Raw genomic sequence first — 21,410 nt, 5'->3', positions numbered from 1 at the left:
AAGTTCCACTATGATTGGAGAGGTAGCTTTGATACATTGTGGAGGAAATAGCTCAAAAGGAGCAATTGTTAGGCTAGAGCCTGTATCCAACAAAGCATCTACATATAGAGAAAATTGGGGGATGTTCTTTAACTGTACACATATCATAGGAATGGGTCCTCCAATATTTATAGCATTAACCTTGTGTACCTGAGGTTGAGATAGCCAGACTTGGTTGACTGGTGTGACTAGAATATTTATAGAGAAAGAATGCAACTCTTGTAAAATAGTTGAAGTACCATGAGCCAATTCTTTCTGACCTGTTAGAATTATGCGGTAAACTTTACACAGGGAGTGTAGTTCTTGCTGCATAAGGGTAAAAGCTTGGGTCATATCAGCTCCAGCCTGTTGGGTACTAGTATTTACAGAGGAAAAAGATTGCATCAATTGTGAGGCAATACCGGGTTGATGCATTTTTTCAAGATTGTATCATGTATGGGACAATCATATTGGCTTGTCCTTTAGTTTCTGGACCAAGTGTTCCTGATTTAGGAAGACCATATGGATTGGAAAAGAATTCTTGTCTTACCTTATTTTTGTGCTTTTTTGCTGAAGAGGTTGTAGTGGTATTAGAATCATCAGATTCTGATGAGCTTTGCTTGACTTGTTTTCCCTTGTATTTCCGAGAAGATTCTCCTCTTACTGTTGAAGTAGCACCAATGAACATTTTATCCATTTTATCTTTTCTTCCAGGAAAATGTACTACGTGTGCATTCATGGGCTCAAAATTCTCAGGATGAATAGTGTCATCTTCAGAATCCTCAGTAGTATCTGTTTCTGATACTGTATCTGAGCTGGATTCTGAATCAGATTCTGCAAAGTCACTTGCATCTAAATAAGCGGTGTGCCATGAAGTTTTACTATGTCTAGAGTCAAAAGAATTATCCTGACTGTCAAAGGGATAGCTGTCAGTGTCGGAATAATCAGTGTATTCATCTGAAGAAGAAGAATTAAAATAATGCATGTTAACTTTTGCAGCATTAGTTTGTGTTTTTCCTTTTTTGGGGCATTTGTTTGCTAGATGTGAGATACTACCATAAATGTAGTACTTGAGTTCTTTCTTGTAATCTTTATCATATTCTCTTGACTTGTCTGCTTTGTGGTGTGATTTTCCATGCTTGTGGCGATGTGAGTGCCTGGAGTGTCGGGAGGATGAATGACTGTAGTCCTGCTTGTTGAAATAGGACCTGAAATTTTTATAGTGACGATTGGAAGATTGGCGATGCCTATGGCCATTGTAGCCATTATGACTGGTAGATGTATAATTGTAATTTGTACATCCAAAGTTAGCCTCAAATTTTGAAGCAGTTTTTCATATAGACTGAGGAAATTTCTGATTTAGCTGGGTCATCTTTTGATGATGACAGACTTCCTTTATAGTCTGTTCTCAATAGTCTGTATGATCTAACCTACACTATCTAAAGTCTCTGTTTTCATTTTTCATCCTCTGTTTGCAGTAAAAAGGAATAGGTTCTAGGAAGGAGCATACCAGATGTTCCTTCATTGAGTTGTCATAAGCACCAAGACTTTCATAAAGCAAATCCCGCATGTGGATAAGGTATTCCTTATATAGCCTGGGATCGCATAGCTTGGACTTAAAGAATGTTTCACGTGCTTCAAGCACATTATCCAACTTGTTTCCAACTAACTCACCAAGAAGAAGTTCAAAAAATAGTTGGACTGGATTTGCATGTTGAACGATAGCCATTTTGACTTGTGGGTGAATGGATATTGTAACCAGCCTTCCTTCCGTGGATGGGTGGTAAGTCCCTGATTACAACTTAATTACAGCAGCAAACAATAAATGCAAATCTGAAAATAAAGCTTTACCTATTGATCTTGGACAATGCACACCTGATTGGCCCCAAAATTGGCGCCCTTCCGGTATTTCTTTAGCTTTATTGAAGAAAAAGTTAACTTACAATGGGATTCTCCCAATCCGTTTCAGTATTTCAACTCCCCTTGCTGTCAAAGTGATTTGCAAGTCTTCAATCTATTTTGCCCCTTGATTCAGGCACTTAATTGGCCTTCACCCACTTCATAGACAATGGAAATGCCCCAAATTCAATGGTTGGCTAGTCCTCCACCTGAATTCAGCTGAAATTCACCTTCAGCCTTGTTGAATCCAAGTGTTGGAGCTTCCAGTTTTTGGCACGCTTCCCAAGGCTGCTGCTAAGCCCTAATTTCTGCTGTAAATTAGGGTTTAATACAGATAAATTTGCAACTTCTCAACCTCCAAGGGTCCAAATGCTGAGATCTTCGGAGCAAGGCTGTGAAATGGCTAGGAGATGAGAGGGAAAGCTGTAGAGAAAAAATTCAAAGTTTTGTCGCGAAGAATGACTGAAAATCAGTCAAATGCAACTGCTGCCCTGCCACAACAGCTTGTAGATGCAAAGAACTAAAGAAAATCAGCCATTTATAGCTGCTGCCCTATCTCAACAGCCTGTAGATGCTGTCTCTTGCTATTGATTGGTCTTCTCCTGCCCCTGGCAGCCTCAGAAGGTCCTCCAATGGCTGCAAATCAGACCAGCAGCCTCCCCTTCCTCTCTCTTGCAGGCTGAATTTATAGAAATGCCTCTCTCCAGCCTCTAGAGACATTTTTCAGTCTTGCATGGGCATTTTTCATAAGTGGCATCCTTCCCAAATGGTTTTTCCAGCATTTTTCATAATTAAATTTTAATTTTCAGCCTTAAAATACTGAAAATTAATCTAATAATTATTTCAGTGCCCTTAAAAATAATTTGACTGGCCAATAATTAAATTGGCCAGGCAACTTCCATTCCCGAGTGTCTCTGCGCCATCTTTGACCATTAGATTGGCGTTAGGTATCATTAAACACCACTTCTCTAGTGTCAACTGACACTAATGGCCAAATGGATGACCTAGGCCAACAACTGGCACCAGATACCACCAAGTACCTGTGCGGCATAACTTATAGCAACTTTTGTCTTTGACATCCCATGATTTCTTCAGGTCCAGGGCTCATAAATTTACTTTAACACCAGTTGCACCTCACATGTGCATCATTTACTTAATCATGTGACTAAAAATTAATCCACATGTTAAGTGAGGTTTCAAAAATACATGTCCTCATGACAGATACCCACCATTGTTTGAGGCCACCGACAAACCCATGAGTCATGGCATTTATTCTATTTGTCTGGGGTTTTTCTACAATTTTCTGTCCAACATATGCATACATCATGTATATGAGAAGTTTGATTTCCTCAAGGAATTTCCCATCTATAGACTAGATAGGGAATGAGCCTACCTTTTCGAGTACACCAATCTTTTTGTAGAAATTATTATAAAATAGTTTTAAGAAAGAAGTAGAAGTAGCATTTACAAGAACAATAGAGGTATTGACAGGATACTTTGGAGGTATTGTACTTACAGTATGAGCATTCAGATGAGCTTGAAGTACCGAATTCGGAGAGGCATGTAATCTATGTGGATTAATAGGAACAAAGTCTTCATCAATCACACTGTCACCATCTTCATCTGAGGAGGAAAGTGTATTGGCGGCCTGCCTTTGGAAGGCAGCTTAATCTCTAAAGTACCACGCAAGGAGCTCATTTGGAGGAATATTAGGGGGATGTTGTTCAATGCTTTCGCCCATCATCCAAGAGTCAATATGGGCTTCGACATGGCGTTGAAGTTCTTCTTTGCGCCTATTCTAGGTCAATGCACAATGGCATCTGATCCAAGACTTGATTGGCTTCTCTTTGCCTTTTGATTTGGCTGAGATCATAATCATCAACAATGTCGAAAGTAGCATGATAGTCTTTATCAGACCAATCTAGGAACATAAATGCTAAATATTATGCTACTTCTTCAGCAATATTCCATGGTTGGAGAGATTTCTAAAATAAACTGGAACTGGATGAGGATTTGTCTTTCACATCTAGCAACATCGGACAATAGATATACTGTATTTCTTGTAATAGATCATCAGCATACTCTTCATTTGAAGTATCAAGATTTTCATAGCAATAAAGATCCATGTCTGGAATAGAAGATGATTTGGAAGTACCTGAAGTACCTTTGCCTAGAGGAACTATCATTTTTTCCTTTCCTTTGTAATTAGAAACTTGATGAACATTTAAAATTCCTGATGATGGAGAGGCAAAATGGGAGCTCCATCCTTTTTGCAATCGTTTGATTGAAAAATTAGCCCAATCAATGACTACAATTGTAGTTGGCATCAGTGAAGAAGTTGTGTTGACAAGCAATGTTGTAGGAGGTTTGAATTTTAAGGATTTAACCATTTGTTGGCATAAAGCAATGATTTTTTCAAAGAGGTATTGTAGAGTATCCATCTTTTCAATCAAACCAGTAAGTGCTAAGTGTGTCCAATTTGCTACTTGTAGTTCAATTGTCCAAGAGGAAGCATCTTGAGGTCTCAAGTAAGGGGCAACCTTGTATTGGTTGTTTTCATATTCAAATTCCTGTACAACATTAAGTACCGAAGAAGAGGAAGAAGCCTTTTCTATTGATTTTTTACAATGCTAACATACACCATGAATAATTTGATCATGAGACCAGGGTTGTGTGTGGAACTTCAGTACATTAGCCTTCAGAGAAGTAGTGTCTTGCCTCTATTGTTCTGTACTTTAATGACTTTGGAAGGCAAGAGTTCTTTCTTTTTCAAGGAAGATATATCCATCTGTCATTCATGTGGAAGCTCAATTTCGGACCAGTTAACACAATCGGGAAGAAAGTGTTGTGTGCTTTCATATGATTTCATGATTATAGTCTGGCCTTTATCTTTTGGGGAATTTACTCATTCTACTACTCTAGGTATTGCTAGGGACATACATCTAAATACCATCCGATATTGAATAGCTAAGTGGGCAGAAGAGGCCTTCATTTGTAAGCCCATAGTGCGAACATGAAGCATCAATAGTTCTACTAAGTAGGGGTCATCATTGCTATAACATAATTAGGGCGTAATTCAAAAAATATGGATCCATTAGAAAGGGGAGACACAGCAGCTCCAACTAATGTCATGAAGTTAAAGATGTCTAGTATCCACTACAGCAGCCATACAAGAGGCATTTAAACCTCGACGAAAGAGAGGGATTATGCCTATGGCTATATACCCTAGGTGAAGATAAGGATAGTCCTTTTTGTGTTGATGTTTTTGTATTTTAGGAAGAACAAGTGCCAAAAGATTTACATGTTGGTCTTTGGAAAGAGTATCACCAACAATTAGAATGCCTTGGTCTTCTATACTTATCACTGCCTACCTTGCTTTCGGCTGCCACCCCTAAAATTAACTTTCCACCCAAAAGAAAAAACTAAAAAAGAAAAAGTTCAATGTGGTTCCATCCACCTTTGTAGGGCTTGATAGGCCACTAGGCAGCTGACGACAAGCACTCATTATCCGATGCCCTGTCCTCTCTGGGCTGACTACTTGGACTCCCTTGGTAAGATAGCCATCACCTTTGTAGTGTTGGTAGGCCACTAGGCAACCGACGTCCACCCTTTGTCCTATGCTTTGGCTACTTTGGTATGGGATGCCTTGGGGTAAACGTTGCCAACCTTCCCTTTTACGCTCAATTTTGGGCCTGAGAAGGGGTGTTGAGCTAAAACACTTTACAACATATTAGCATTTTTAAACAGCTTGATAACACGCTTAATTAATGAAAAATGTGAATTCAGTGTGCAATTCGAGAGAGTTTCAGTGGTCTCCTAAAACCCTAATTTTTTGGGACACCCTTCAACATCTATCCCACCATTCAGCCTCATCCTTTTGTACAAGTTTCTCACTCTACCGTGCAAATCTCAATCATCAACCACCTACCATCTGTTGACTAGCCATCACAGACTGCAGCCCACCAACCATCATTATCCAGCCTTAAACCACCTATTTTCAACCATCGCCCCGTTGTTTGGATGTCTCCATCTGTTGTGTCATCCTAGCACTTCATCAGCTTGCGTTTTCAGCATGTAGTACCAAGCGACACAGCTGTTGCCATCTGTCCCACCGGGCGACTGTTGTAGTACCTACAAATTTGCTATCCACTGCTACATTTACCAAATTTCAATCTCCAACTGCTATATTTTTACATCTGTTGTAGTACACTATTGCGTTTACCAGATTTGAGCCTATTGCCCTTCATTATTCAGCACACTCTCATCTCTGACTTATGTTCGGAGCACTTGGGATCTGTCTCCAATGGACGTCACTCTTCGACACTGCATTGCTCTATCCTTGGGCATTCTGTACACTCTTACATTCATTTACATCATTCATTCACTTTAGAGTTTATTCTCTCTATGTTTGTCTCTATATTTGAGTTTTGAGTTTTTGAGTTTTGCGTTTTGCATTTAGGATTTGAGTTTTTGTGTTTCAATCTTGGTCGTACATGCTACGTTTCCTCAATGCAAACCCTAGCATATCTTCACAAGTACATGAGCTTTGCCAACCCCCTCGATTTACAATCCACAAAGATCCCCACCTCTAGGTAAAGCGAAAACTCTGCATATCCCCCTACTGTCATGTATAACCATGGGTCATTGCTACATTTACAGGATTTTAGCCTCCAACTGCTATGTTTTAGTGATCAGCCTGTTGCCCTTCATCTTTTTGTGTTTCAATCTTGGTCGTACATGCTATGTTTCCTCAATGAAAACCCTAGCAATCTTCACGAGTACATGGGCTTTGCCACCCCTCAATTTACAATCCACAAAGATCCCCACCTCTAGGTAAAGCGGAAACTCTGCATATCCCCCTACTCTCATGTATAACCACAGGCCACAGCTGCATTTACCAAATTTCAACCTCCAACTGCTATGTTTTGGTGATCAGTCTGCTGCCCTTCATTCTTCGCCACTCTCTCATCTCCGATTGGTGGTCAAAGTACTAGGGATCTATCTCCGGTGGACATTACTCTCCGACACAGCATTGCTCTGTCCTTGAGCATTCTGTACACTCTTACATTCATTTACAGCATTCATTCACTTCAGATTTTCTTCTCTTTGTATCTGTCTCTGTGTTTGAGTTTTAAGTTTTTATGTTTCAGTCTTGGTCATACATGTTATGTTTCCTCAGTGCAAACCCTACCATGTCTTCACAAGTACATGGGCTTTGCTACCCCTCAATTTACAATCCACAAAGATCCCCACCTCTAGGCAAAGTGGAAACTCTACATGTCCACTTACTCTCATGTATAACCACAGGCCACCACAGAAGAACTTCTATATCATAAGTTGTGTGTGGTGAGGGAAAGTGTGAGGAATTGGCATTGCCATAGAACTAGTAGCAGTGTGCCGAGGGAAAGTAGACTATGGACGAGGTGAGCTAGCAGGGGTGCCCCTTGTGCGAGGGAAGCTACAGCTTGGGGGGAATGAGGCAAGTGAGTGACCAGGCTAAGAGGGGGAGGGGGGGTGTGTGTGTGTGTGTGTGTGTGTGTGTGTGTGTGTGTGTATGTGTGTGTGTGAAGAGAGTCTTATGGAGGGATTGGGGGCGAAGAGGGGTCTGTGTCGCCAGTGGGATCACTAGGTGTGAACACATCCTAAGTGTTACAATAGCTAAAGCATCTTGTAGTGTAAACACACTCTTTGGGTTAGGTAGAGGGCTCTACAATGTGAACATGTTTATGGCACTTTAGGGTTTAGGCAACTAGAATCTATTAGTACTATTGGACTCGAGATGTCGTGGGCTCGTAAAGTTTTTAACTTAATGGTCTTTGGACATGGGCTCTTAAAGTTTTTAACTTAATGCTCCTTGGACACTTAAATCTGTGCACAAGCGTTGTGCATATGCAACTAGGTTGAATGTGTTATAGATTTGGTCATCCCTAGAATGCGTACGGTGCTATACATCAGATTCTGGGCATTTTACATGCATTTCTTGTCAGTTTGGACATTTTCCAGCAGTTGCCAAATGCATGCATTTAATTCTAGGCAAGTCGGACATGTAGTGTCACAACTCTATAGAAACAGAATTTATATCCTTTTTCATTAATTTGTCTATATAATGATTTATTAAATTTATTTCCTTTGCACTAATTAGATATAAAGAAAAGTGCATTGGAGCTGGCCATTGATGAGTGGTCACAGGTTATGGTGGACCCACGCGGTGGGTTAGAGAAAAGATAGTTCACACTTCCACCTATATGGCCCGATTGGGTGCCTGTGACCAGAACTCACGCATATCAGGGTTAGACTCGCACACAGAAAAGATTGATGCCTTGAAGTGTGGGCTAGATCCACCAGAACAGACGGTTACAATCAACAAGATGGCATGATCATGAAATGCTTGTATAATGTGCATGTGTGGGCTGAAAGCTTGAAATGAATATTTCTTTGCATAGGAAAGTCACATGAAGATTCTGATACCGTTTTTGCGATGTACACGAAAAAAGCTTTCATATGACACCCATATTGGGGGGTCCCTAAATTTTAGGAGATCCCTAAATTTTAGGAGATCCCTAAATTTTAGGAGGTCCCTAAATTTTAGGAGCCTCGAATTAGCCTAAAAATGCTAGTCCTAAAAAATAGGGATGTCATTCTAAAAATAGTAAGTTCTGTACTCTGACTGTGCTTACTAAATTTGGTTGTTTCTATTCTTGACAGTATTCAGCCCAAAAAGGAAGGCCATAGAGAAGAGACAAGTGTCAAGACACTTGTCACACAAGTTTCCAAGTGTCCCACCACTTGTCACATCTCATGACATGTGGCTGGACACTTGTCTTCTGCTACTCCACTTTCCCCTTTTGTACTAGCTCTTCCCTCTCCTATAAATAAGAGCTCGTTTTTCTTCATTCAGCATCATTTTTCTTTGCTGTAAATTGATGTACAGCACCCACAGATAGCCACAAACTGGCCCCATCCATCCCCATCATCATCCCCCACTTCTCCATTATCAAATTCCTCCATATTCCCTCTTCTATCACTGCTGTTTTACAGGACAGCAAGCCTGTAAATTCATTACAGCACCTCCTTCTCAAGCTCTTTCTTCCATTTTAGCAACAAGAAGCAAGCCCTATCCATGTACTACTGTTCAACGATGAAGAAAGGTTGATTTCCCCTCTTTCTTCTCTCATACTGTAAAGAAATCAGTTCTTATCATTGCATAATAGATAATGCATGTGTTTGTACATCTTTGCATGATCTTGTGAGAGTGAGAATTACTTCTCCTCACTCTCAGGTTGATTGTAACTTAGCTCTTCCCTAAGGGACTTGGGTTGAGCAGAAATACATTCCTTCGGGGGAGGGTTGCCCATCTTCAACCCTCAATCTTGTCTCCATTACTTTTACATTTTCATGGCTGTAATGTTGTGAGTAATTTTCATTTTCAGCTTTAAGTGTTCATTCTCTTTTATATTAAATCTCGAAAACAAGCGAATATCATAATTGTTAAGCATACTACGTTGTTCGGGGCGTTTACAGTGGTACCAGAGCTTTGGCTCGGTCCTCACCCCAACACTAGTAATGCTTACAATTATAAGTTTGCTTGTTTTCAGCCCTTGCATTGAGTGCTTGAGCATTTTTTTTTTCTTAAGAATCTCAATGGATCAGTCGAGTGCTATCCTTCAAGCCATTCAAAGTCTTAGAGAGGAGAATCAGCAAATTCGTGACCAACTTCTCAAACTAGAAAAAGTTGAGAATCCCAAAGAATTTAAGGAAAGAAGCCCATCTGCTTCAAGGAGACAAAGCCATACCAATGAAAGGAGCCGATCAAGAAGTCCAACTACTTCTAAGAGGCAGACCCATTCTACTTCAAGACAAAGAAAGAGATCGCGTCGAAGCTCATCCTCTTGTTCAAAGTCATCTGGTGCCTACTCTAATGGACCCTCTTCTAGTGATGAAGAGTCACACCCTTCTCGTGGAAGACCTCATCATCGTCAAAGGCGTCGACATTCTTCATCCTCGTCTCCATCTTCATCTCCATCAAGCACTTCATCATCTTCAACCTCAAGATCCGGGCATGGACGAAGACATAAGAAGAAGAAGAAGACTAAGTCACTATCTCAACTTGAAAAGAAGATCAAGTTCAGTATTTATGATGGTTCCTGAAATCCTGATCTTCTTCTGAAGTTTATTCGTCAATTTCAAATTTTGTATGGTCGTGACTAGTATAAAGAAAAAGAAAAGATTAAGTTTGCAGCTTTACATTTAACTGACTTAGCCCATACTTGGTGGACGGGGTTGGAATATGATCATGCTGCCCCAAAATCATGGTGGTTCTTTGTTCGCATGATACAAAGCCAATTTCTTACTGTTCATTTCAAAAGAGATGTAAAAATGGAATGGGATCGGCTTTGGCAAAGGAAAAATGAGTCACTTGGTGACTATACCAAGAGATTTTGGGAGCTACTTTTGAAGGTCCAACATTTCAAGAAGATCAGCAGTTCGGAAAAGCTTAGGAAGTTTCAAGGAGGTTTGCATTTTAAACTTCGTACTGCTCTTAATCATTATCATTGTTCTAGTCTTAGGGAACTCATTGACCATGCTGAGACATGGAAAATAGAGCACAATGGCAACAAATCATTCCAAAAGAATGATAAGAACAGAGTAGCTGATGATGAGGAGTATTCAACCCTAAATGAAGGACAAAAACAGCGGCAAAAGCAGCCATCAAATCAAAAGAAGATGAAGCCCTATGCACCTCCTAATGCTCCTCAATTTCGCTCCAATCTATACCCACAAGCAAAGCAACTTTCCGAAGAAGAAAAGCAATGCTTCATGAAAGAAGGGAAGTGCTTTGAATGTGGACAAACATGCCACATAGCGAAGCAATGTCCAAACAAGGGACAAAGCAAGGTTTCTGACAACAAGCCTAAGTCGCCAGTGAAAATCAATGCTATCAGTGATGTAGTTGCAAACACAACTCACATTCCAGAGACGCGCAAATTATTAAAAGCTTGGAGACAGTTGCAAGGTAAGCAAGCACTATTCTTGATAGATCTTGGGACGAATGAAAATATCATTTCCTTGCAATTAGCTAAAGAGCTTGGATTAAAGAATGAAGAGATGGACACTCCGGCAGAAGTTCGCCAAGCTTTAAATGCTGATGAAGGTGACACAGTGAAGACTGTGACACCCTACATTGGCAAGCTCAAGTTTCAAATTCAAGGTTACAATGACGAAGATACCTTCTGTATCGGAGACCTTGATGGTTGCGATGTGATTCTTGGCATACCCTGGAATCATAGAGTAGATTCAACCATCTTCTCTCAGAAAAAGAAGGTAGAACTCACCAACAAAGGCAAGAAGTACGAGATCCAAGCTGGAGTTTCTAGAGACACCATACCTATGGTAAGCCATATGCAAGTCTCTAGAGCAATTAAGGATTGTGTTCAATGTTGTTTGCTTTATGTCACTGATGTAAAAGATAATATGAATGCTGAAAACCAAGAGCGACTTCAGCTCTTGGAAAAGTATAAAGATTGTTTTTCGGAAGATCTTCCTTATCAGCTTCCCCCAGAAAGGCCAGAAGACCATCATATTGATATTATCCCGCGCAGTTCTCCTCCTAATATAGCACCATACCGTGTGAGCCCTCCTCAACAAGAAGAAATCAGAAAGCAAGTCAAAGACCCACTCAACCGTGGGCTAATTAGGCCAAGTAGCTCACCATTTTGTTCACTGGTTCTTCTTGTTCAAAAGAAAGATGGCACATTCAGGATGTGTATTGATTATCGAGCCCTCAACAAAATCACCGTGAAGAATCGGTTTCCTATTCCCAGAATTGACGATATTTTGGATCGTCTAGGAGGCTCAAAGGTTTTCAGCTGCATTGATCTAAAGAGTGGTTATCATCAAATTAGGGTAATACCACAAGATGTACATAAAACTGCTTTCCACACTTCATACGGTCTTTATGAATTCTTGGTGATTCCTTTCGGATTAACCAATGTACCAACCACCTTTAATCGAATGATGGAGCGCATCTTTAGAGAGCATCGACAATATGTCGGTACTTTCTTTGATGATATTCTTGTCTTTAGCAAGAATGAAAAGGAGCATCATCAACACTTGGAAATTGTTCTACAATTACTTCAACAAAATCAACTCTTGGTAAATGGTAAAAAGAGTGAATTTTTCATGCATAAAATAAATTACCTTGGGCATGTCATCTCTTCTGAAGGGATTCAGATGGATCCTGAAAAGATCAGGATAATCCAAGAATGGCCTCATCTTCATGATGTACATGAGGTGCGATCGTTTCTTGGCTTATGCTCTTATTACCGCCGCTTCATCAAGCATTTTGCACATACGGCTTCTCCACTTCATGACCTTACAAAGAAGAAGATCTCTTTCCAATGGAAGGAAAAAGAGAAGGCAGCCTTCACAAGGCTGAAAACAGCTCTTACTTCTGGACCTGTTCTTATCATTCCAGATCTGGTAAAACCATTTGTGATGGAAGCAAATGCTTGCGGTGATTGTATTGGTACAGTGCTAAATCAAGAAGGCCATGCCGTAGCCTTTGAAAGCCGCCGTCTAAATGATGTGGAGAAAAGCAATTTGGTCAAATTTACAGCAAGGAGGTTCTCATCCAGATTATTCCATCAAAGACGGTTACCTTCTCATGAACAATCGCCTTTGTGTCACTCTTCCTGTTCGACAAAAGGTGCTTAAAGAAAGTCATGAACCCCCTTATGCAGGGCATAGAGGAAGGGCAGCCACTCTAAGTGCAATTGAGCACTACTTTTATTGGCGAACATTACGAAGAGATACTCATAACTTCATTGAGGCTTGTCTGGTATGCCAAAAATCCAAGTATGATAGGCAGAAGATTCCAGGTTTGTTGCAACCTCTTCCAGTGCCCAAAGATCCATGGGAATCTATCACAATGGATTTATTCTCAGGAATTCCAAGAACACCTCAAGGTCATGATATGATTTGGGTCATAATTGATAGATTCAGCAAACAATCACATTTTATTCCATGTCATAAAACATTGAAATCCGCACAAGCTGCAAGACTTTTCATTCAACATATCTTCAGATTACATGGTATGCCTTCTGAGATCATTTTAGATAGAGACTCCAAATTCACAAGTAACTTTTGGCGTGCTTTATTTGAGAATTTGGGAACCACTTTAAAGTTCTCCTCAGCTTTTCATCCTCAAACTGACGGCCAAACAGAGGTGATGAATCTTACTCTTTTGGATATGTTGAAAGCTTATGTTAGTGAACATAAGTCACAATGGGAGAAATATCTTCCATTATTGGAGTTTGCTTACAACAATACAGTGCACTCATCCACAAGGAAAGCTCCAAATGAAATAGTACAGGGTAAAGTGATTCCTCCTCCAATTATTCGCACTAAAGATAAGATTTTTGCTGCTAATGAGTTTGCTTCAAATTTAAAAACCACAAAGGATCAAGTTCGAGCCACTATCAAAGTTGCCCAAGAGCGACAAAAGAAGCAAGCAGATAAACGAAGAAGACCTTTGGCTTTTGAAAAAGGTCAATATGTCTTGCTAAAGTTTGATAAAAGCAGGCTCAAACAAGGTTCCGGTCAAAATTCATCTTTTCCAAAGCTCTCCAGTAGATACTTTGGACCCTTTAAAGTGATTGAAAAAATAAATGAAGTTTATTATCGACTTGAGCTTCCTGCTCATTGGAAAATACACAATGCTTTTCATGTAAGTTTGCTAAAACCATACATAGGACCAGAACCAAAGGAACCCATTGTGAAAATTTGATACTTTGCTTATGTTATATTTGACATTTGATTAAAGGATTAATCAAATGTGCAATTAAAAGATGCACATGTGTTGCACATGTGAGGTGCAAGCTACTTTTTCACAATTGAAGGCCCAAGGACCCTGTGAAAAAGATGGGTGTCAAAGGCAAAAGTTGTAACAAGTTACACTTGTTAGATTCTAGGTGAATTCTCGTGTCAGTTTGCCCCTAGGACCATTAATTGGCCATTAAGTGTCAATGGTGATACTAGGGACTAGGCATTAATTAATGGATAAATGCTTGTCGAAGTGACAATTAATGCATGGGACCACTTTGGGTTGCAAATGGCCTAGCCAATTAATTTTTGGATGGGCAAGGTCAATTTTTTGGGCATGGATTAAGGATTGAATTAATTTTCAGAATTAATTAATTTTAAAAATTAATTAAATGGCTGGAAATTGCTGAAAATGGTTTAAGAAAGTTGCCTTTGCATCTAGCCCTCCATCTCCTACATATAGCTTCTGGCGGCAGTTTTCCAACTTGTTTCCACTATTTCCAGCCATCACCATCAGCTGAGTGACCTCCACAAGCTGCATTTGCTGCTGTACGACCAGTTCTTGCCTTCGATGACTGCATCCAACCAGTCATCAGCTTGCCAGATCACCATCTACTGCTGCAGCCACCCACACCTTTCTGACACTTTTGTGCTATTGCATACTGTTCGTGCTGTCCCAAACCTGTCCAGCAATGACCCAGACTCTCCAGATCTGTGTTTGCTGCTGCCACACACTTTTGGAGCCTGTCTACTGCATTTCGGGATCCATAAAGGGGACAACACACTCTCCGACTCTCACACTCTACCCTCATCTCACAGGCACAGTAGTTCCAGTTTTTATATTCACCCTGCATAGTGTGTTTACTGCATGAGCATTGTATTTATTCATTATCCTTCATTGATCTTCAATGTTCATTGTCTCAGAGTTACCCTAACCCTATTGAGTTCTTTTATTAGTCTGTGTTTGGTCCCTCCACTTGAATTTGACTAAAAACAGCTTCAGCCTTCTTGAATCCAAGTCTTCGAGCTTCCAATTTCTAGCACGCTTCTTGAGGCTACTGCTAAACCCTACTTTCTGCTGCAGATTAGGATTTACAGCAGAGAAATTTAAATTTTCTCAACCTCTAGTGATCTTAATGCTATAATCTTCGGAGCAAGGCTGTAGAAAGGTTGGGAGATAAGAGAGAATGCAAAGGAGAGAAAATTCAGACTTTCTTCGCGAAGAACTGAAGAAAATCACTCATTTATTGTTGCTGCCCTATCCATCCTAGAATTGATAAGCCACATCAAAGGTCCAACAAGACACCTAATACTGAGTAGCATTAGGAAGGTGACCTCCAATAGTCACCATCTTGGAGGAAGCGTCCAAGGGGTATGGAATGGACTTATACTCAACCATATCAAACTCCAAAAGAAGCTCAGAGATATATCTATGCTAGAAAATAAAGATGCCTTTTGTTAGCTAATAGATCTCAAGACCAAGAAAGAAGTGTAGTATCCCAAGGTCCATCATGTCAAACTCCTGTTGCAAAACCTCTCAAGTCCAATCCACCTATTGTGAGTCACACTTGGTAATAATCAAGTCATCCACATGTAATATGACCAAAGCACACTTGTCACCCTCAACCTTATAATAAAGGTTGGGGTCATGATTGGAACAATGGAAGCCACTCTATGGAAAGAGTTAGCTGATAATTTCACAACCATCTTGACCAAACCAGTCAACAACCCGATTCTTCAATACTTATTCCTAGAATTGATAAGCCACATCAAAGGTCCAACAAGACACCTAATCCTGAGTAGCATCTGGAAGGTGACCTCCAATAGTCACCATCTTGGACGAAGCGTCCAAGGGGTATGGAATGGGCTTATACTCAACCATACCAAACTCCAAAAGAAGCTCAGAGATATATCTATGCTAGAAAATGAAGATGCCTTGTGTTAGCTAACAGATCTCAAGACCAAGAAAGAAGTGTAGTATCCCAAGGTCCATCATGTCAAACTCCTGTTGCAAAACCTCTCAAGTCCAATCCACCTATTGTGAGTCACTCTTGGTAATAATCAAGTCATCCACATGTAATATGACCAAAGACACCTATCACCCTCATCCTTATAATAAAGGTTGAGGTCGTGATTGGAACAATGGAAGCCACTCTATGGAAAGAATTAGCTGATAATTTCACAACCATCTTGACCAAACCAGTCAACAACCCAATTCTTCAATACTTGTTACCCAGGATTGATGTGGGTGCTCCCTCCTGTTCTACTTCAGCCTAACGGGGAGAGGGGGGTTCGTCTAGATTTGACCTTGCTGTTTACAGCCGATCACCATCAGCTGAGTGACCTCCCCAAGCTGCATTTGCTGCTGTACGACCAGTTCTTACCTTTGATGACTGCATCCAACCAGTCGTTAGCCTGCCAGATCACCATCTACTGCTGCACTTTCAGTCTGCTGCAGCCACCCACACCTTTCTGACACTTTTGTGCTGTTGCATACTGTTCATGCTGTCCCAAACCTGTCCAGCACTGGCCCAGACTCTCCAGATCTGTGTTTGCTGCTGCCATACACTTTTGGAGCCTGTCTACTGCATTTTGGGATCCGTATAGAGGACAACACACTCTCACACTCTTCAACTCTCACTCTCTGCCCTCGTCTCAAAGGCACAGGAGTTCCAGGTTTTGTATTCACCCTGCATAGTGTGTTTTTTTTCCAAGTAAAATGTGGCTGATTATATTACTCAAAAAAACTGATTACAACAAAATGTTCATGCTTAACAGACAAGCTGGAGCTGATGCAAAGTCACAAATACATCATGTATACAAGCCTCTCAAGGCGGTCTGGGGGGGATGGGGGCAATGTGCAGCGCTTACAACCTTCCTCCTTCTGCATCTGGGCAAGCCAACTTCCCACCGCCAAGCCTCCATGTGCCACCAGCCATAAGAAATACGACACCCTCCTCGGTCTCCAGCTATCCCATATGCGGTGCCAGAAAGTCCGTCGAAAAGGCTCCATGATGCTGTGCTCCGCCCAGCACCTGCTACGTGACGGTGCCTAATCCATATCCTCCTGCATCAGTATGTGTCTGCCAATCCTGGCAATGTACTCTAGGAACCTAGGTGGCTTCTTGGCAACCGCCATGGCCAGCCATAGCCACTCTCCTGGATTCCACTCCAACTGGAAAAGTGGTCTGCCCTCCCAAATCCAAAGGTGCCACTCCCTGAGCTCCTCCCAAAAGACATACGGGTCCAATCGCCATGTCTTCCCCAGAAGGCCCACCACCCGAATCCTTCTCCACAAGAGGGCAGCTATCCCCTCATCCTACTGCCCTCTGTCAAAGGCCAGACGTCCCCCCTCATGCACTGCAAAGAACGTCCTGTGTGGGGCGCCGCCCACTCTACCTGCCACCTGTAGGGGGATGCCTGCTGGTGAGAACCTAGTTGCCCATACCTCCCCAGGCTCTATCGGCTCTTGTATCGGGGGAGCAAGTCACTCCAGAGACCTCCCACCATGTCTTGATAGTGCGAGCTGTGCCGGCCTCCCAACCAACCCACTGGATAAGGGGGCGCTCGCCGATCTTTGACATGGGGGTTCCAGATCACCGGCTGCTGCATAGTGTGTTTACTGCATGAGCATTGTATTTATTCATTATCCTTCATTGATCTTCAATGTTCATTGTCTCAGAGTTACCCTTACCCTATTGAGTTATTTTATTAGTCTGTGTTTTGGTCATACAATCGTGTCTATTATAATTAGACGAGTATTTCTTTACAAACTTCTTGAAGCTAGGTCTATCATTTATGCACAATAAAATCTGAGGCTTTGGCTCTTTTCTTGGATTCTTGGAGGTCAGCTACATGGCCTTGGGAAAGGCATGTGATTTCTTCTAGCAATGTTTTGAATTGCATTCTTATTGAGGTGTAAATGAAGTACACAACACATGCTACTTAAATGTCCCTGGGGCATCTTTTCCTATCCGCATCAATGATGACTGTGGGCTGAGAGAGGGTGCTAGAGATTACTTTGGCATCTCATATTGTTCAGATTCAATAGGTTTTGTTCCTTCTCATTGTTTCTTTTGGGGTGGGGGAGGGGCACCACTTGAGTTTTACCTGTTTATACTACTCCGAGGTTTCACATTTACACACGTGTAGTTCAGCATCCCATTGTGGAGACATTGGGCGTGAGAGCTATTGTTGTAGGCATGGACTAGAGGCTACCATTGTTGCTCCCCCTTGAGGATGGGGATGGCTATTGTACTTGCCATGTTGCATGCTAGTGAATGCAATTACAAGTACCTTGAGTTATTTGTGTTTATTGATGTGTTATCTTTGTGTTTGTTGAATCTTGTTGCTTTGCTTCTACATTGCATCATGTTGACATATCCAAGTCTAGGTCATTTACCCCTTGAGCCTAAGATTCTAACTAATTAAGCTTGATTCTAAGTTTCCCAACTGAATATATAGCTCACTCTCACCTGATACCTAAGCCTAAGCACTTGATTTCCTACACCTAAGTTTTTAGTGTCAATTCCATTTAACCCATAGTTAAGCACTTCAATATGGATTAATGAACCTTTAGTATCCCCATGTCAAATATTGCAGTGGACAACTGTGGTAGACAGACATCAAGTACCACCACTAGCATAAATATTTGAAAAAATTAAGCCAAATGTGATCTAGTAGAAAAAAGGTTAATGTTATCACTCAAAGCCTTATCGGGTGCAAACTTAAGAGGCATTCTAACATCTAGCAGTTTGACACATTTGAGACCCTTTTGAGAGAGGTGGAAAGGTCAATGTGGAGAGAAATGTGACCTTTAGATCAAGATGCTGCAGGTTCAATCTTTACTCGCACTATGTGGTGATCTGATGTTCCTTTGGAGGAGACAACTCTGTAACTGCCTGGAACAAAGCGATAAGGTAGGAAAGGGGATGCCAAAATGTAATCCACACGTGTCCCACTCTTGCATGTGCCCTCCACCTCTGGAAACATGACGATCACCCACTAAGTTGTCTGTATTGCAGTCACCAACTTTCAAAAGCCTTGTTTTCCAGTGTCCATTAGCAGAATTAGAACATCTGTAACACTCTTATTGTACCTTGTCCAGGAGGTAGAATCACCACGGGTGTATAATCATCCCCAATTATTGCTTCATCCCAACATTCTTTGCAATCACGGTAGCCTTGTTGTTGCTTCAAAAATGTCATCACATCTTGCCTCGGAGGTAACTTCCCGTTTGCAAGTCTCATCTAATCAATCATGATAAAGAATCAGATCAGATATGAATTGGATCTACAAATGAAGAAGCTGATCGTATCTGACCTTGGTGATGTCACTCCAACGGCCAGTGGAGTAATCAGATGCATCCAGGGCATTGAGATCTGCAGCAAGAATGTGGGGTGAAGCTTGGCCAAGGACATGCATGATAGCCCTGGCCTGCCTGAATCTGCAATCCTCATCCAAGTGGTCGAGCTGTGTAGTGCACAATTGCAATTGGCCGTGGGAAGGAACCTCTACAGCCACTTGAAGGAGTCTATGGCGGCACCTAATTCTCCAATTTTCAGTGTACAGAGATGATGACGATGTAACAAATTGTAAACAAAAAGACATGATTCAAATACCTGCTGTCTGAACATTTAACATCATCAGGCAGTAATGTGTGACCATGGGATGTCTTGATGGGCCATCGAGACAACACAGCATGGCCAAATTCAGGAGCCCAGGTTTCAGCAAAGGCATAGTACATGTGTAGGGCATGAGCAAGCTCAGAGAGAGGTCTCATGTGGTCAGCTTCATCAGCCTTCACATTTTGGAGTGCAATTAAGTCTGCATCAACACTGCGAAGAATGTCCACAATATTACCAATATAGGTACTGCGGGTGCTGCTCCTAGGCAATGCCATCGAAAATGAGTGCCAAGAGGAGTTGACGTGATCAGCACTGGGCTGTGGCAAATGATCAATTTGACTAACTAGATGATGACGATGATGATGATGACGACGACGATGATAATGGCGACGATTATGACTACCTAAATGATCGCGATCGTGATCATCATGGTGACGATGCCGATGACCACGTGCTGGAGGTTCCCAGCCTACAGGATGGATGTCTCGGTGTTGGACGCGATTGGCGGTTTTTAAACAACTGGATGAGGATGCCATTTGAAAATGCGCGGTGTTGAAGGATGCTATGGTTATGGTAGGACTGGTAACTGCTAGATCACTATCGGATACATCACCGCTACTGGGCGAGGAACTGCTGGCGGCACCGATGCTGTCAGTATAAGCCCTAGGAGGAGCTGCTACTGTTGATGCAGTACTAGAGCTCCTCTTCCCCGTGGCCCTCCTCCTGGTGCCGGTGGTAGCAGGAATATGAACCGACGCTTTCGATGGAATTAACCGCGCACAGAACCTTCGCACACGGCATCGCAGAGCTTTGAACAGCCTCATGACGATCAGCGCCCCATTGGTTCCATACACGTCAAACTCCTACGCCCAGCTCGTGCATCCGCAAATGTGGAGGAGGAAGGAGTGTTTCCTGTACGACCATCACTAGCATTTCATTTAGCTCTGACCTTTTCTGTCACATTCACATCTGTAAAGATGTTAGCCTAGACATTTTCTATCTGTTATTACAAGGTTTTGCGGAGGCCACATGGTGCTCTCCCACCTCGCCTCCCCCGCAAAATACGCCGACTCCCATGCGCGTCCGTGCCCTCTCTCTCTCTCTCTCCCTCCCTTAAATATATATATATTATATATATATATATATGTTGATGTTGATTATATCATATTATAAGTTGGCTATAATTATAGGATATATATTCGTTATAGATTTACACTATATATAGTATATACTATATATTTGTTAATATGTTAATTATAATTATATGTTAATAAATTATAAAGATTATAATATTTATATGTGGGTATTAATATTATATACCTTAAGTTAACATTATATAATTTCATTATATATTAATACATATTAGCGTTAGATCACTTTGTGACAACTTTAGGCGTGAAACAACAAGCGAAGTTGTGCTCGTCGCTTGACAATCCATTTCTCCTTTTTCTCTCTTCTCTTTTCTCTCTATTTTTAATCTCTCTCTCTCTCTCTCTCTCTCTCTCTCTCTCTCTCTCTCTCTCTCTCTCATTTTTCTTTTCCTCTCTCTCTCCCTCCTCTTTTTTCTTTTCTTCTCTCTCCATTTTTTCCTCTCTCTCACTCTTTTTTCTCTCTTTATATTTTTATTCTCTCTATTTTTCTCTTTTCTCTCTTCCCCCCCCCTCTCTCTCTCTCTCTCTCTCTCTCTCGTCAAAAACTATGTCAAAAAAGATTTGAATTTAAAAATGATTCTTCTCTTTCCTCTTTTTCTCCCTCTCTCCCTTGTTTCCTCTTTTTTCTTCTTCTTATTCTTCTTCTTCTTCTTCTTCTCTCTCTCTCTCTTTTCCTTCTCTCTCACTCACCTCTTTTTTCCTTTTTTCTTCATCTTCTCTCTCTTTTAAATTTTATCTCTTCTTTTTATAATTATCTCTCTTCTAATAAATATGCTCAATGCCCCACCCTTATAAGGTACCACCAATGATCCATAGTGCTCAAAGTTGTAAGGCCCCCATTATGAGGAGAAGCCATATGTAAGCCCGAATATTGGTCAAGTCTTGACTTATATGT

General features: G+C 41.2%; 1 protein-coding gene across 2 annotated transcripts in view; it reads right to left on the bottom strand.

Annotated features, from left to right (window-relative positions):
• The window catches only part of LOC148041895 (uncharacterized), a 34,023-nt gene extending 13,628 nt beyond the window's left edge, over nt 1-20,395 (bottom strand). Inside the window, exons 1-4 of one of the 2 annotated variants that reach the window (XM_087683888.1) lie at nt 19,359-20,395; nt 19,060-19,282; nt 18,836-18,986; nt 18,552-18,719 (exon numbers count right to left, since the gene is read on the bottom strand). In XM_087683888.1, coding sequence (XP_087540014.1) covers nt 18,559-18,719; nt 18,836-18,986; nt 19,060-19,282; nt 19,359-20,188 — 1,365 coding nt within the window. In that variant the 5' untranslated portion in view covers nt 20,189-20,395 and the 3' untranslated portion in view covers nt 18,552-18,558. The remainder of the gene's footprint in view (nt 1-18,551; nt 18,720-18,835; nt 18,987-19,059; nt 19,283-19,358) is intronic. The other variant, XM_087683890.1, reaches the window with a different exon arrangement.
• Between the last annotated feature and the right edge of the window lie 1,015 nt (nt 20,396-21,410).

Source organism: Lygodium microphyllum, chromosome 1 (assembly GCF_053477565.2).
Source record: "Lygodium microphyllum isolate KBCC chromosome 1, Lygodium_microphyllum_v1.1.10, whole genome shotgun sequence".
Lineage (NCBI taxonomy): Eukaryota > Viridiplantae > Streptophyta > Polypodiopsida > Schizaeales > Lygodiaceae > Lygodium > Lygodium microphyllum.
Note: the sequence above shows the minus strand (reverse complement) of the source record. Positions and strands in the feature narration are given on the sequence as shown.